General features: G+C 42.8%; 1 protein-coding gene across 1 annotated transcript; it reads right to left on the reverse strand.

The window, feature by feature from the left end:
• Positions 1-475: 475 nt before the first annotated feature.
• PDCD2L (programmed cell death 2 like) lies at positions 476-10,195 on the reverse strand. Its single transcript, XM_075008789.1, has 7 exons — positions 10,033-10,195; positions 8,676-8,839; positions 8,467-8,536; positions 7,454-7,851; positions 6,186-6,296; positions 3,360-3,511; positions 476-1,791 (listed from the first exon to the last, which is right to left on the reverse strand). The coding sequence occupies exons 1-7, from the start codon at positions 10,159-10,161 to the stop codon at positions 1,661-1,663; spliced, it is 1,155 nt and encodes a 384-aa protein (XP_074864890.1). The 5' UTR covers positions 10,162-10,195; the 3' UTR covers positions 476-1,660.
• Positions 10,196-13,935: the final 3,740 nt, after the last annotated feature.

The raw sequence follows: 13,935 nt of genomic DNA on the forward strand, positions 1-13,935 counted from the left end.
CGGCAGCGGCCCCTGCCGGCGGGGAGGAGAACGAGCGGGCCTAGAGTGGCTTGACAGCCCCGGGGTGACAACGGCGGGAGGGGACGCCAGGAGAGCCCAGTTTAATTCCTGTACAAAAGTCTACTGTCGCGAAGAGCAGAGAGATGGCTGCTGGGGGGCTGGGACCACGTGCTGTGGAAAGTGACAATAGCTTCAGACCCCCGCCCAATAATATCCCTCTTCCAATTGTGTCAGAAGCAGAGTGGAGTTTAGTAGCTTGCTGTGAAAACCACCTTTCAGTGCACGCCCCGGGGATTCTACTGCACTTTCATTTCATCTGCCTCAGTTTGCAAAAATTATGTTTTTATTTGGAATCAAAGCTTATCAAGCCTTACCCACACGAGAATGAACAGCGGACTTTAGAGCAGACCTCAGGAACGTTTTAACTTGTTTTTAAAATATGTTAGCCTTAGAGTCAAAGCTTAGCTTCTCCTCTTGCTAACACCTACAAATACTAGCTGCAGTTTGCATTGCGGTAGACTTTTAAAATGCATTTTTAACTAACATTTGAAAAAAGCCATCTTTTCTCATAAGGCTTACACCCCTCCAAAGTTTTTACTTTACACAGTTATGAAACCAATACAAAAAACTTTTGAGTTCACTTTGAACCAGGATTGCTGGCAGCAGCAGTATTTAACTAAACCGTGAACGCCTGTATGTTGCCAAAGCCTTAGGGTAGAAAAATACTCAGTAGATGTTAGACTGTATCCAGCTTCTCAGAATCAGAAATATTCAGTACTAGGAATTGTTCTGTATCCCAAAGCTGTGTTTGTTAAAGCAAAAAAAGGGTAAATGAGCTTACAAAAGAGAGGAAAAATAAACCCATCATAGGAGAGGTACTTTTAAACCATTCTTATCAGAGAACCCTTCCATACAAAAACATCTGTGCATAAATGGGATGGGACTCAAATTTCCAATAACTCTATTTTCACATTCAACCCTGAGCCTAACTCCCACAGTGCTGCTTGTTAATTTTGTTTCTTAAAGCTCACTGACAAAGACCCAGAGTACCTCAACCTCAGTGTTAATATCAAACCAGCAATTCACAAAGAGATCATCATCATCCTTAGATCAGTGATCATAGAAAGGATGCAATTTTTTGGATCAGAATCCACATATTCACTTCATATGAAATTGAAAATTAGAAATTCCAACTGAAATGCTGGGCATTTTATACTTAGTGTAACTGCTACACAGAATCCTACCACATGGGTCAGCTTTCCCGGCTGAACAGGTTGAGGACTCTAGAATGGTACTGAGCTCACACAGGCAGAACAAAACAAATCTAGAGTGAGTGCGATAAATAACCTTCCCTCTTTTTTCCTCTCATCCTTGAAAGTTTTAGGCACAGTTACCAGCAAGAATGTGCACTACTAAATCACTATACAAAACTATGTTCATAAACAAAAGCAGCAAATATTGGGCATGCACCATATTTTAAGAAAGTGTATTAATATTCACATGCCAGCACTGCAGTTTTGCAGTTCTCTAGACAAGAACTACTAAAACCCACATCATCATGTAACTTCAAAATGTCATGGTATTTTCATTAGGTGATATTTTGCTGCACAAGTAACAATTTTACTCAAATAAGATTTTTATTTCTATAAGTAAACAAATGTTATTTAAATAATTGCTGATCTGGATCTTCTTGTATAAAAAGAAATTCCTCCAAAGGGTTCTGATGATTAACTAGCCAACAGCTTCTCTCACAAGTGTAAATTAGAACTGTTCCAAATTCCACTGATAGATCTGAAAAAGTAATATTTAAGAGTTTATAACATGTAATTTATTAGTAGCTAATATATTGAAAGGCAAGTGTTTATAAATGTATTCACAAATATGTATAAATAGCATGCAAACAGCTATTTACATACCTAACTGGTCATTTATTCATGTGCAATTCTAAAACAATAGCCCTTTCTCCACAAGTAATTAAAAGATCTATTTAGCAAGGGACAGAAAGGTATACTGACACAATTTTAAACAACTGTGGGATGCTAATTAATGTCCCAATCTGGCTAACACTTATGCACATGCTCCACTATTCATGTGAGAAGTCTTAATGACTTAACTATAATGCTGTGTAAGCATATGATGTGGTAGGTGGGCTGCACTAATGAACTACTCACATGCCTAAAAGTAAGCAAATGTGTGTTTACAGGATAATAGATTTAATTGAGTGCTAAGTTTCTGGACTCTACAGTATTTAAACTCAGAAGTTCTTTAACAATAAAAATGATCTAAAATGATCTAAAACGCACATTCCACTTCATTCATTCAGGATTCCAAGTTGTTCTCCCACATTTTTGTCAGCCACCATGGCTTCAGCAAGGTTGAATGAGTACAACAATGAATACAGTTCAGTATGGATTTGGGAAATCACAATCCAATTTGTCTGGAATAGGGTTATCATAATCCACACTGCAAAAAGCTGGTTTCAATGAAGCCCAGATAGTGTTCTGAACAACATATATTTTGATATAAATCCATAATAAATCATGATTTTGTTCAGTAACTAAAGCCTTCTCACCTCAAATACTATTAGATTGTAGGGCTCGCCTACACTTGCTGGGTAGCTGTAGAGTTTAGTGACTATTCTACTTATGCTGACAGAAAAGCTTCTACTGCCAGTGTAAGTACTCCTTGAGAGGCAGTAGCTATATCGATGGGAGATTCCCAGCTAAAAGGGTGCTATGTTGAGAGGGTGTTTGATCAGCATAACTGTCACTCCAGTGTGTGGATTTTCTATACCTGGGAATGATGGAGTTATACTGACAGAAATTACTAATCTAGACAAAGGTTTAGCTTCCTAAACAAACTGAGTATTTTATCACTACAAGGTTTTAAAGGAAACCCACTGAGATTTCTAAATAAACAAGACTATAGCCACAAACAAAAAGCTTTAAAGATATTGATTTAGTCCTCAAGTCTTCAGTTTAGACTAGTATGTTAATTGCTATACAGAGTTTTCTAGACTTCTCCTATTAGAAAGGCATGAAAGAGAACATGAGGCTTTGATCCGACAGTCCCAGAAAATAAGAACTAGGAGGATTGGGAATACTGCATCTCATTAAAGGGAAACTTAATTGAACTTTAGTCAGTCCTAGCACTGTCCTCATAAGAGCCCAACCCTGCTGAGTAGAATCTAACAGATGGTTACCTCCAATATTAGCTGATTTCTTGATTGCCTTAATAGTATTAAAAATAGCTACTACTTCACTCACAGGGTACATTTCGCAAGAAGCAAACTAAGTTACAGTATGTTATAATCATAATCAACTAGTACTGAGTTAAAGCAGCAACAAAAGATTTAACACCTGCATCAGTACTCTTCAGCATGCTGACCAGTGCTGGCATAAGTTGAAACTCAAAGACTCTGTTACTTCCACAGGTGGTGCAGACTGGAACCATGTTATTGATATTGTATGAAGGACATGTTATAAATAAAGGCTGACCACTCCAGGAGTATCTAGAGAAGAAAAATACCATGTATTTACATTTTTTGCAAATAAATATTATTGACAAGGACACAGGACAATGTCACAGTAGTACGTAGGATTCTAAATATAAGAGGCTGCTTGCCGCACAAATAAGACATCAGCAGGAATCATAATCTTCACCTAAGTTTTAGAAATATTCATTTATTAGTCACAAAGGTTAAGGTGGGGAAAAGATTTAGGCAGTGCATACACTACCCCGCCCTTTCAGAAGGGACATGTGAATGTAGCTAGTTGCTTATTTGAATATTCAGTACCTCATTTACATATTGGTGGCCACTTGCCATTACGGAAGAGCTGTGTTCGAAATGCAAAACAGCCGTGTAGATGGGGTTAGTTCGAAAGGAAGCCCCACTTTCAAAAGCACCCTTCTTCCTAAATTTTTTTCAGGAAGAAGGGTGCTTTTGAAAGCAGGGCTTCCTTTCAAAGGAATGACATCTACACAGCTGTTTTGCATTTTGAAAGCAGCTCTTCCATAATGGCAAGTGGCCATCATTATGCAAATGAGGTACTGAATACACAAATTACTGCCTTGTTTGCATTTTCGGTCAACTGCATCTACATGCCGCTTCTCAAAGGGAAGTGTAGTGTACATGCAGCCTAATCAGAGTGTCATAGGAAAGAGCTGGATCCAATCAACAATGCAGTCTTCCAATATTTAAAAAAAAGAAGCCAATGACTGGTGCCTGTAAAATATACAATACCCTCACCTCTTATTAAACAGGGTTGGGAACAGAGAGCTCTTAACACCTTGCATTACTAGGTGGAGTCCATTGCAGCAGCACTGTATTTATCAGTAAAGCACGACATTGCTAGTACAATGGATCACTCATCTCCAGAAAACCAAGAACCACTGTTCAATGGCAGCTTCTGCTTCAATGCAGCACGTGGGACACCATTCTGCCCCTCTGAGCACAGCACAGAATTCACACCTGCATGGTAATGAAACTAAGGAGCACCCTGTCATTTTTTTGGCCTGCTCTGGGATGTAAGGACTACCTAAGGCTGTGTCTATACTCACATGGAAAGTCGATGACTGATACGCATTTTAGGTATGCAACTGGCATACCTAAAATCAACTTTTCAGCCATCGACTTTGGTGGCTGTCTTCATGGCTTAACACTTATAGCTTGCCAGGACTTCCAGCGTCGATGTTGACCCTGGAATGCACCATTTCATGCATGCGCGAAACGGTGCCTCATAAGATTGAGCCGGAGAGGTTGACTTTCTGCAGTAAGTGTAGATGTAGGCTAAGTTACAACAGCAGATTGGCAAGTGCACCTCAGCCTCTCCAATGATGTTTCCACCATAAGCCCTTTTCCTTACACATCCCATGCGAAAGTCTCAGGGGATATCTTCAGTGAACACCTAGGCTACGTCTACACTAGCTCAAATCTTCCAAATGGCCATTTTGAAGATTACTAATGAGGCACTGAAATGCATATTCGGCGCCTCATTAGCATGCCACCAGCTGCGGCTCTTCGAAATTGCTGCTTATCGCTGCTGCGCAGCTCGTCCAGACAGGGCTCCTTTTCAAAAGGACCTTAGGAACTTCAAAATCTCCTTATTCCATTTAGAAGATTTGTGCTAGTGTAGACATGGCCCTTGCGTCTATCCTCCTCAGTTCTCCCTTGACCAGATCCAGAGCTCCAACAATTTTACTGATATGAAGGAGTCAGACCAGGGGGTGAGAATATCATCTGCTCTGAATATGTGTTTCTTTCATCTATACTGGATCATACACCACACTGAACTCTTACAAATTAAAATAATTTTAGAAAGATTACATCTTCAGTGATGTCAAATTGAAGATTTGTTCATTCTCTGACACAAATGATTGATATTACTATGCCCTCCCCACCACCACGTTTAAATTGTCAAAATACAATAGTGCCTCGATTTACAAGACGGTTGTGTTCCCACGCACCCTCATGCAACCAAAATTTCGTATAAGTCGGGGCGGGGGGCATTTTTCCAGCCAAAAACGCACATTCTGCAGCTGGGGAAGCAGCAGGAGCACCTGGAGCTCCTGGCGTTGGGGGGGGGCAGTTGGGGAGGGTTAAGCCTGGCGGTAGATTGGGGCTGTGGGAGGGGGACAGGGGAGTTAAGCCTAGCATGGATTAGGGTTGCAAGGGGGTGGGAGGTGGAGTTGAGCTGGAGCCGCGCACAGGGGCGGCTGAACCAGGATGGGGAGGGCGCTGAGCTAGAGCTAAGCAGGGGGGTGATGCAGCAGGGGGTTTGAACTGGCGCAGGGGATTGAGCTGGGAAGGTGGGGGGGGGTTAAGCTGGAGCCGTGTGTGGAAGGGGAGGGTTCAACCAGAGCTGTGAGTCGGGGCTGGTGAGTTGCAGCCATGTTTGGGTGCGGAGCCAGCGAGGTGTTTGAAGCGGTGCCGAGGGGATTAAGCCAGAGCTGTGCTTGAGGGGCGGTGAGCAAGAGCTAGGTGTAGGGGTTGGTGGGTGAGCTGGAGTTGTGCATGGGGTGGGGGCGGGGAGGGAGGGTGTTTGAACTGGGGCTGGGGTGGTGAGCCAGAGCCATGCGGTGGTTGGGGGTGAGCCGGGCAGGGGAGTGGGGTGTGTCTGAGTTTCACTCACGTCAATGAGAGTTAAGCGCAACTCCAAATCGTGCATTTTGAGGGTTTATTGTACCTTAGAATTTGATCATGACAGGCAGAAATTCTCTTCATAAATTTATGGAACACACAGTCTATGTTTTTGACCTCACTCTTCTCATATTTCTCATCAGCTTCACCTAGAAAACTAGATAAGTAAGGAGAAATTTCGTCAATAAGGTATACAGTACACACGTTCAAAAATAAGTATGGTTAAAGCTGAAAAAAAACAAAAACTATTGACATTTCTTGTTATATTACCCATAATGAAATGATACCCATTCCTTACATTAGAGTAAACTCTTTAATATAAAGTGTAATTGATCAGTTTGGTTCACAGATATTCATTGGCTCAAAATCATTTAAGACAGTATTTCTGAAACTATGTTCCACATAACACTGGTGTTTGTGAACTCCTCGCAGGTATGCTGCCAGTGTCTGACACTTTGGTGTCATACACTGATTGTAGAGATTTTCTGTTATAAAAACTAGATACAATGTTACTTTTTCATTGCTATGATACCTGCTTAAATTGCTTCATTTTGTTTTTGCTGTATTTGCTGCTGTTTGTTTTTTGGCCTGAATTTTATTTTGAAGAACATTTTCATAGGGCTTCCTCATTAAAATTATTATTGTTTGATGTTCCATGGTCTCAAAAAGTTTAAGAAACACTGATTTAAGCTATTTCTAACTAGCCTGTAATATAATGCCTGTAATCCAAACCACCACATATAACTGTTGATATCTAGCATCAGTCGCTTTTGTGATCGCTCAAAGCCCTTCAGTTTTAAATTCTCGTGTAGCTTTTATTTATTCCCAATACAAAATTGTAAGTCTTTGAACAAATGATCAGAAATGTTACTTCAAAAACGCATCTATATGGATCCTACGAATGTTGTTATCTTTTGTCCCTAAGAACCAAATGCCCAATTTTACACTATAACAGAGTGGCAATTGTTCCTGCTAAAAGTGACCAACCATACAAGTGTTCAAACAGCATAACAATTCTCATGTCCAAAAACCTATTTTTCAAACTATTTCCTTCACAAAAGTCAGCCATCTCATAGCCATCCCATCCCCATATTCAACTTCACAGGAAAAGGAAGTCTCAGTACTAATCTAGGGAACTATATCCATACCTCAAACATAATTAACTATTAATATATAATTAAGATAGCATAAAACTGACTGACAGTCTAGTGATCTAGGAGCTGAATAGTGATTAACTGATTTGGAAGAAGTCAGCTGACAGGAAAGTATTAAATGGCCTTCATTTAACAGCACAGACTATAAGCTTATTCTCACCTTTCCGACATCAACTGTTCCAAATCAATCCCCTCCCGTTGCTGATATTCCTTTAAAAGTTTGTGTGCATGAGCTGTATCAAGGCAGCTAGTATAGTCCTCCTCATCTACAACACTGATGTAGTAGGACTGAAATCTGGGACAAGAAGCAGGCATTACTATGCCATCTCCACATGGAGCCAGCCTATGTAAAGAATCAGAGACATCTGTAGTGTCTGACAGGCTAAGTCCTTGAAATTGGGATGAATACTCTGTGTCTGTGGACAAGGAGGAACTTCTCACTTTGTTTAAGCCAAGTAAGTGACTGGTAGTTTGCACAGGATATGCTGTTTCATCACCAATTCCCCAGTCATCTGCTCCATCACACCAATCCTTCATCGCAAAATTATTCTCTTGGTTCTGAGGATAAAAAAGGAAAATTTTCAAGAGCTCTGTCCCTAAGACATTTCACACAAATAAAGGAACTAAGTTTCTGAACGTAATGTTTAATACGCCCCCCCAATGGCTAAATACTGATACTAAAACTTCCAAAACCAAAGAGACGTGCAAAATAAGGATATTACATGCAAAGACATTTCCTATTTCATAGATAATTTATAACTTCAATTTTTAAAAGCTGAATTTTTGTGTTAGATTGAATTAAGATAGGACTTATTACAAAATTATGGTTCACCATTTTTATTGCCAATTCAAATCAAAATCAATCAGAGGACAAATACACTAAGTCTATCAGGATGAAAACCATACATGGTCTGAAAAAGTGGGTCTGTCCCACGAAAGCTCACCTAATAAATTATCTTGCGAGTCTTTAAAGTGCTACTTGACTGATTTTTTGTTTTGATGGTATATAGACTAGCATGGCTCCCTCTCTGTTACTATTTTTATACTTAGTTTTGGCCACCCACAGTTTAAAAAAAATTCTAATTTGGAAAAGTCCCAGCCGTAAGGAAACTACACATTGTTTATGAGGTCCCTAAATAATACAAAAAACGAAATCATACTTGCAAGTTATACCTGCTTTAATTTGATATCTTGTGTTTCTTTTCCTTGAAGCTCCAAATACTGGGAACGTAACACTTTCCAGCTTTAAAGTGAAAAATAAGAAAGTGATGCATAAGGAAAACCAGGTAATTGATGTTATAAAGGCTAATGATTACACAATTTATTTTTGTATTACAGGAGGACCCACTGTCCCAGAACAGAAATGCAAACCATATACATACCTTTCTGATTTTCCCCAGCAGTCTTTCATGGCACAAGCAAATACATTAATGACACGGTGGAATAGTGAACCTTCAAGGGGGCAATATATCTGCACAATGTGCATCAGAAAGGCACCGCAGATCCCACAAGAAGGATAACTCATAGTTAGTGAAGGGACACAATCCTAGGAGACACAAAACAGAGGCTTCGATTAAGGACCATTTCAAGATGCACTGCACAGTGTTATTAAATGCACTGAGCCCTATTACGGGAAGAATATGATAGGAGACCATAAAATTATGGCAGGGAGAATGTGAATATGTAAGTATTATTCACTCTTCCACACTAACAAAAAGATAAAAAAAAAATCACACAATTAAATTAACTGGCAGCAGGCTTAAAACAAATATAAGAAAGTACTTCTTCACACAATACACAGTCAACCCATCGAAATCGTTCTTTAGGACTTCACAGCTTCTCTTCACAATAACAATGTTCTAAAAAGAATTAGGCAGGTTGGTGCAGAATAGAGCCACCAACTGCTATTATTTATCGTGATCAGGAGCACAATCACTTGCTCTGGGTTCCCCTAAATTTCTGTCTGCCAGAAGTGGGGACAAGACAATTGGGGATGCACTGCTCACTAACTGCCCTAGGCCGTCTACACTAAAGGGTTTTGCCGACAAAACCAGTGGCACATCCACATTCCCAAGGCATTCTGTTGACAGTAAAATAACAGAACCCAACAATTCTGTTGACAGCTGCTCTGCTATGAGGCAGAATGCCTCTGTTGACAGATTCTGTCACAGAAAGCCAGTCAGGATGTTCCAGGAGGGTCCTCTGTTGACAGAGAAAGTTCCCAGGACACCAGGCAGCCCGGCCTGCTGTGTGTCTGGTTGGCAGTTTTGTCAAGTGCGTGGCCAGGCAGATTGGCTGCTCTCTGCTGACAGTGGATCGCTCTCTCAAGCCGCTTGGCAGCCTGGCCGCGATCTGTCAACACAAGTTTTGTAAGAAGGTATCTTCCGAAAGAAACAGCAGTCGACAGATGGGTCTAGTGTAGACCTAGTTCTAGTCGGTTGAGTGGCCTCTGCGGGAGCCTGGGCACTGATCGGACCCGGAATGGCCTGACTCAATAGGCCATTCAAGAACCCCTGCCGTACCAGCGCAACTCGCACGCGCTTCGCTCGGGGAAGCGGAGGCCTGAGGTGCTGCTGCTGGCTGAGCTCGGGCGGAGAGAGCCCGGAACGTGCCCAGCGCAGGGCCCGGGAGTAAAATATAACTCTAACCCGGCGCCGCGCGGGGGGGAGTCACCATTCCGAGACAGCGCAGCGCCCGCCCCGCCCCCGCAGCGACCGCTCCGGCTCCCGGGACCCTTACCGGGCAGCCGCCCAGCTTGCTGGTGGCCCAGGACGGGCCCTGTCTGCTGCTCCGACCGGGCTCGTCGATGGCAGCGTCACGGAGACCCAGCAGCACGGGCTCCAGAGCGCGGCCGGCAAAGGCTGCCATGCCCGGGCGTCAGAGAGCCGGCGGCGCACCTGGGGCTCCCAGCGCCCACGTGACTACGGCAGCGCAGCAGGGACAAACTTTTCTCCGCAGTCAGTGTGCACGGGCGGGGTTGCAGCGTGCTGCGCTCCACTTAAAAGATGGGCGTAATGGAGCCAGACTAACGGCGTTATGAGGGCGTAAGCTTTCATGGGTACAACCCACGTGGTCAGCTGGAGGCAGGGTGCTTGAGATAACAAAAGGCCCCCATTCAAGTGATTGAGGGCTGGTGAGGTGATGCTAAAATCATGGCAGGGTGCTGTACTCCACTAAAAGATGGGCGGGGGAAGAGTAGGTACCGAGAGTGGTGTGCTCGGGGGGTCTGCACTGGGACCACTGCTGTGCAGCTGATTCACAAGTGGTCTCGGAAAAGGGCTAAGCAGTGACATGGCAACATTTGCAGGGGATGGCAAATTACTCAAAATACTGAAGTCCAAAGCTGCCTGCAAAGCATTACAGGATCTCCCAAGGCTGGCAGATTAGGTAGCACCCAGGCCATTTCCAGAGGGGTAATTGTGAGGCTGCTTCAGCAAACACAAGAAAGAGTCCGGTGACACTTTAACGACTAACGAATTGATTAGGGTGCTAGGACATAAGCTTTTGTGAGATACAACTCACTTCCTCAGAGGCTGAAAAGAAAATAGGAAGGGATATGGAGATGGGAGTGTGGCATCATTGTGAATCAGGTGAGAGTATCTGAGTGGGAAATTATGTATTTTAATGTGAGAACCACTCCATGTTTCTATTTATTTCAAGACATCAAGTTTGCATATGAATTCCAGCTTAGGAGTTTCTTGGTGGAGTCTCTTTTTGAAGATTTGTTGCCTTGCAAGTCAGAAACTGTGTGTCCAGGAAAGTAAGTGCTTCTACCTGGGTCTTTGTATGGTACACATCATAATAATGGAGATACACATTTCTTAGAACTGGAAGGTCATCAAGTGCACACCCCTGCTTCTCCCCCCATTTGCCCCAGATAGCCCCCTCAAGGATTGAGTTCATAACCTTGAGTTTAGTAGGCCAAAGCTCAAACACCTGAGCTATTTTGCTACTCAAAGTCTGATTTGTTTCCATTGATTCTTTCATGTAGAGAGTCTGGTTTGTTTGATGTCCATAGCAAGGGGTATTGTTGGCACATGATGACATATTACATTAGTAGATATGAACAAGAATGGGCTTTTGGTGGATTACTAATGTGGATAGCTATTTTTGGTGGATTTGGTGGATAGCTAATGTGGTTAGGTCCAGCAATGGTGTCACTATGGTACATGTGTAGATGGAGTTGGAAATGGAGTTACAGAAATAGGTTCCTGGATTAGGTGTTTCTGTTGTGGGATGTGTTGGAGGTAAGTATCTCTCTCAGGTTGTGGGGACTGTGTGAGGTAAGATGGAATTCTATGTTGATAAATGCAAAGTAATGCACATGGAAAAAAAAATCTAAACTATACTTACAAAAATGATGGAGTCTAAAACAGCTGTTACCACTCAAAAAAAGATCTTGAAATTATTGTGGCTAGTTCCCTGAGAACATTTGCTCCATGTGAAGTGGTAATCTAAAAAGCTAACAGAATATTGGGAATCAATAGGAAAGGAATAGATAATAAAATAGAAAATATCATACTGATGAAAGAGAAAATACCATACTGCCTCTATATAAAGTCATGGCATGCCTGCATCTTGAATACATATCTGGTCAGCTCATCTAAAAGAAGAGTATTTTGCAGTAGGAAAAGCTATAGAAAGGGCAGAAATGATTAGCGGTAAAGACGAGCTTACATATGAGGAGAGATTAAAAAGACTAGGGCTGTTCAGCTCGGAAAAGAAATGACCAAAGGATAGGGGGATATGTTAGAGCTCTAAAAAATTGTCAATGGTGTGGAAAAAACAGAATAAGGAAATGTTATTTACTCCTTCACTTACGTACATAAGTTGCTCACCCAATGAAATTTATAGGTGACAGATTTAAAAAGAAACAATTTCTTCATGGTCAACCTTTGCAAGTCTTTGCCAAGGGATGGTGGAAAGGCCCAAACTGTATTAGGGTTCCAATAAGAGCAAAACAGTTTCATGGAGAATAGGCCAGTAAAGGCTACTAACCAGGAGGGACAGGGATGGCGTCCTTAGCTTCTGTTTGGCAGAAACTGGGAATGGGAAACAGAGGATGGATCATTTGGTGATTACCTCTTCCTTTCATGCCATCTGAAGCACCTAGCAGGATACTAGGCTAGATGGACTATAGATCTGACCCAGTATGGCCATCCTGATGTTCTTATGTAGAGCTAGAAAGTATTTGTCTCCCTGCTGTAATCCACTAGACTCCTTCCAGAGCTGAGAAAGAGCCTAGAAGTCCTGTCCCAACGGTCTCTGCACTCTGCAGAGTTAGTAACAAAATAAATAAGTATATAAAATGTTTAAGCCTAGCCAGTGTCTCCATCTCTTTACACTTGCTCACTCACTCTGGGTAGGCGGTGGAGGCATGGGAGGGGAAGTGGACTCCAGACTGGGTGTGAGTGGTTTGGGAAGTAGGAGGGGCCTGGGCTGGTGCCCAGGGCTTCCGCTGGTGGGAATGAGCTCTGGGTAGGGGAAAGGGTCTGGGACCTGGCCAGAGCTTACTTCAGGGCAGTGCCTGTGTTGTGGTCGGGGTAGCACACACAGCCCCCTGGGCCTCCCCTGCACCTAGGAGTTGGCAGGACATGCTGGTTGCTTCTGGGAGCTGCGCAGAGGCAGCTCCTATGGCTAACCAGACTTTTAGCAAGCCAGATCAGCTGTGCCGACGAACTGCTGGCGTTCCTTTTCAAAGGGGCATTCCAGCTGTAAACTTGATGCCCGGCAACCTTGTGAGGGAATAGTTGATTCAGTAAAAGATATTGCCTCAACCACGTTGTGTCTCAGTGCAAAAAAGAAAGACACTGTGTCAACAAAAAGCCCCAAAGAAATCTAATATGACCAAAGCAATTAAATTTTACATTGTTGGAGGTGCTTATCAGTAAAAAGTCCATAATGTGCTTTATTTTCCCCCAATATTAACTTTTTTATATAACCTTAGAAATGCCCATCAATCTAGGTTACACTGAGGTGACCGAATAAGAAATCCAAAAAGTGAAGATATAGCTATATATAACATTCAATGTTGTTAAGTGCATGGGCAGCAGGTATCAGAGGCCAGGGAAGGCACTGCCTTCCCAAATTGCAAGGCTGGCCCTGTCCAAACTCCACCCATAGATACTCCCTGCAACACAACATCCGAGTCCCCTCCTGTCGAGTTTTCTGGGACTATTCAGGCTACAGTCTGGTCCAGATTGGAGCCACCCACCCTCCCTGTGCTCTGGGGCCAGACAAGCTAGGGTCGCCTGCCCTCCCCATGCTCTGGGTCTGGGGAAACTGGGGGCTGCGTGACACCCACTTGGGGAGGGTAGTAGGCTGGGAGACTGCCCCTACAGTGAAAGGGCTTGGCTCCCCTCTGGTACTGTGTGGAGGAGGCGAGGCTTGGAGCGTGCCTCTCTCAGCTCTGTTTGCACATCATCCATGGGTAATGCAAAATAATGCACATTGGAAAACAGAAACTAGACTATGAATACAAAATGATGGGGTCTAACTTATCTGTTACGCATCAGGAAAGTTATTGGAGTCATTGTGGACAGTTTTCTGAAAACATTTGCTCAGTGTTAAGCAGCTGCTTTAAAAAAAGCTAACAATGTTAGGAAGCATTAGGAAAGAGAGAGTTCATAAAACAAAATATCA

Source organism: Carettochelys insculpta, chromosome 14 (genome assembly GCF_033958435.1).
Source record: "Carettochelys insculpta isolate YL-2023 chromosome 14, ASM3395843v1, whole genome shotgun sequence".
Taxonomy (NCBI): domain Eukaryota; kingdom Metazoa; phylum Chordata; order Testudines; family Carettochelyidae; genus Carettochelys; species Carettochelys insculpta.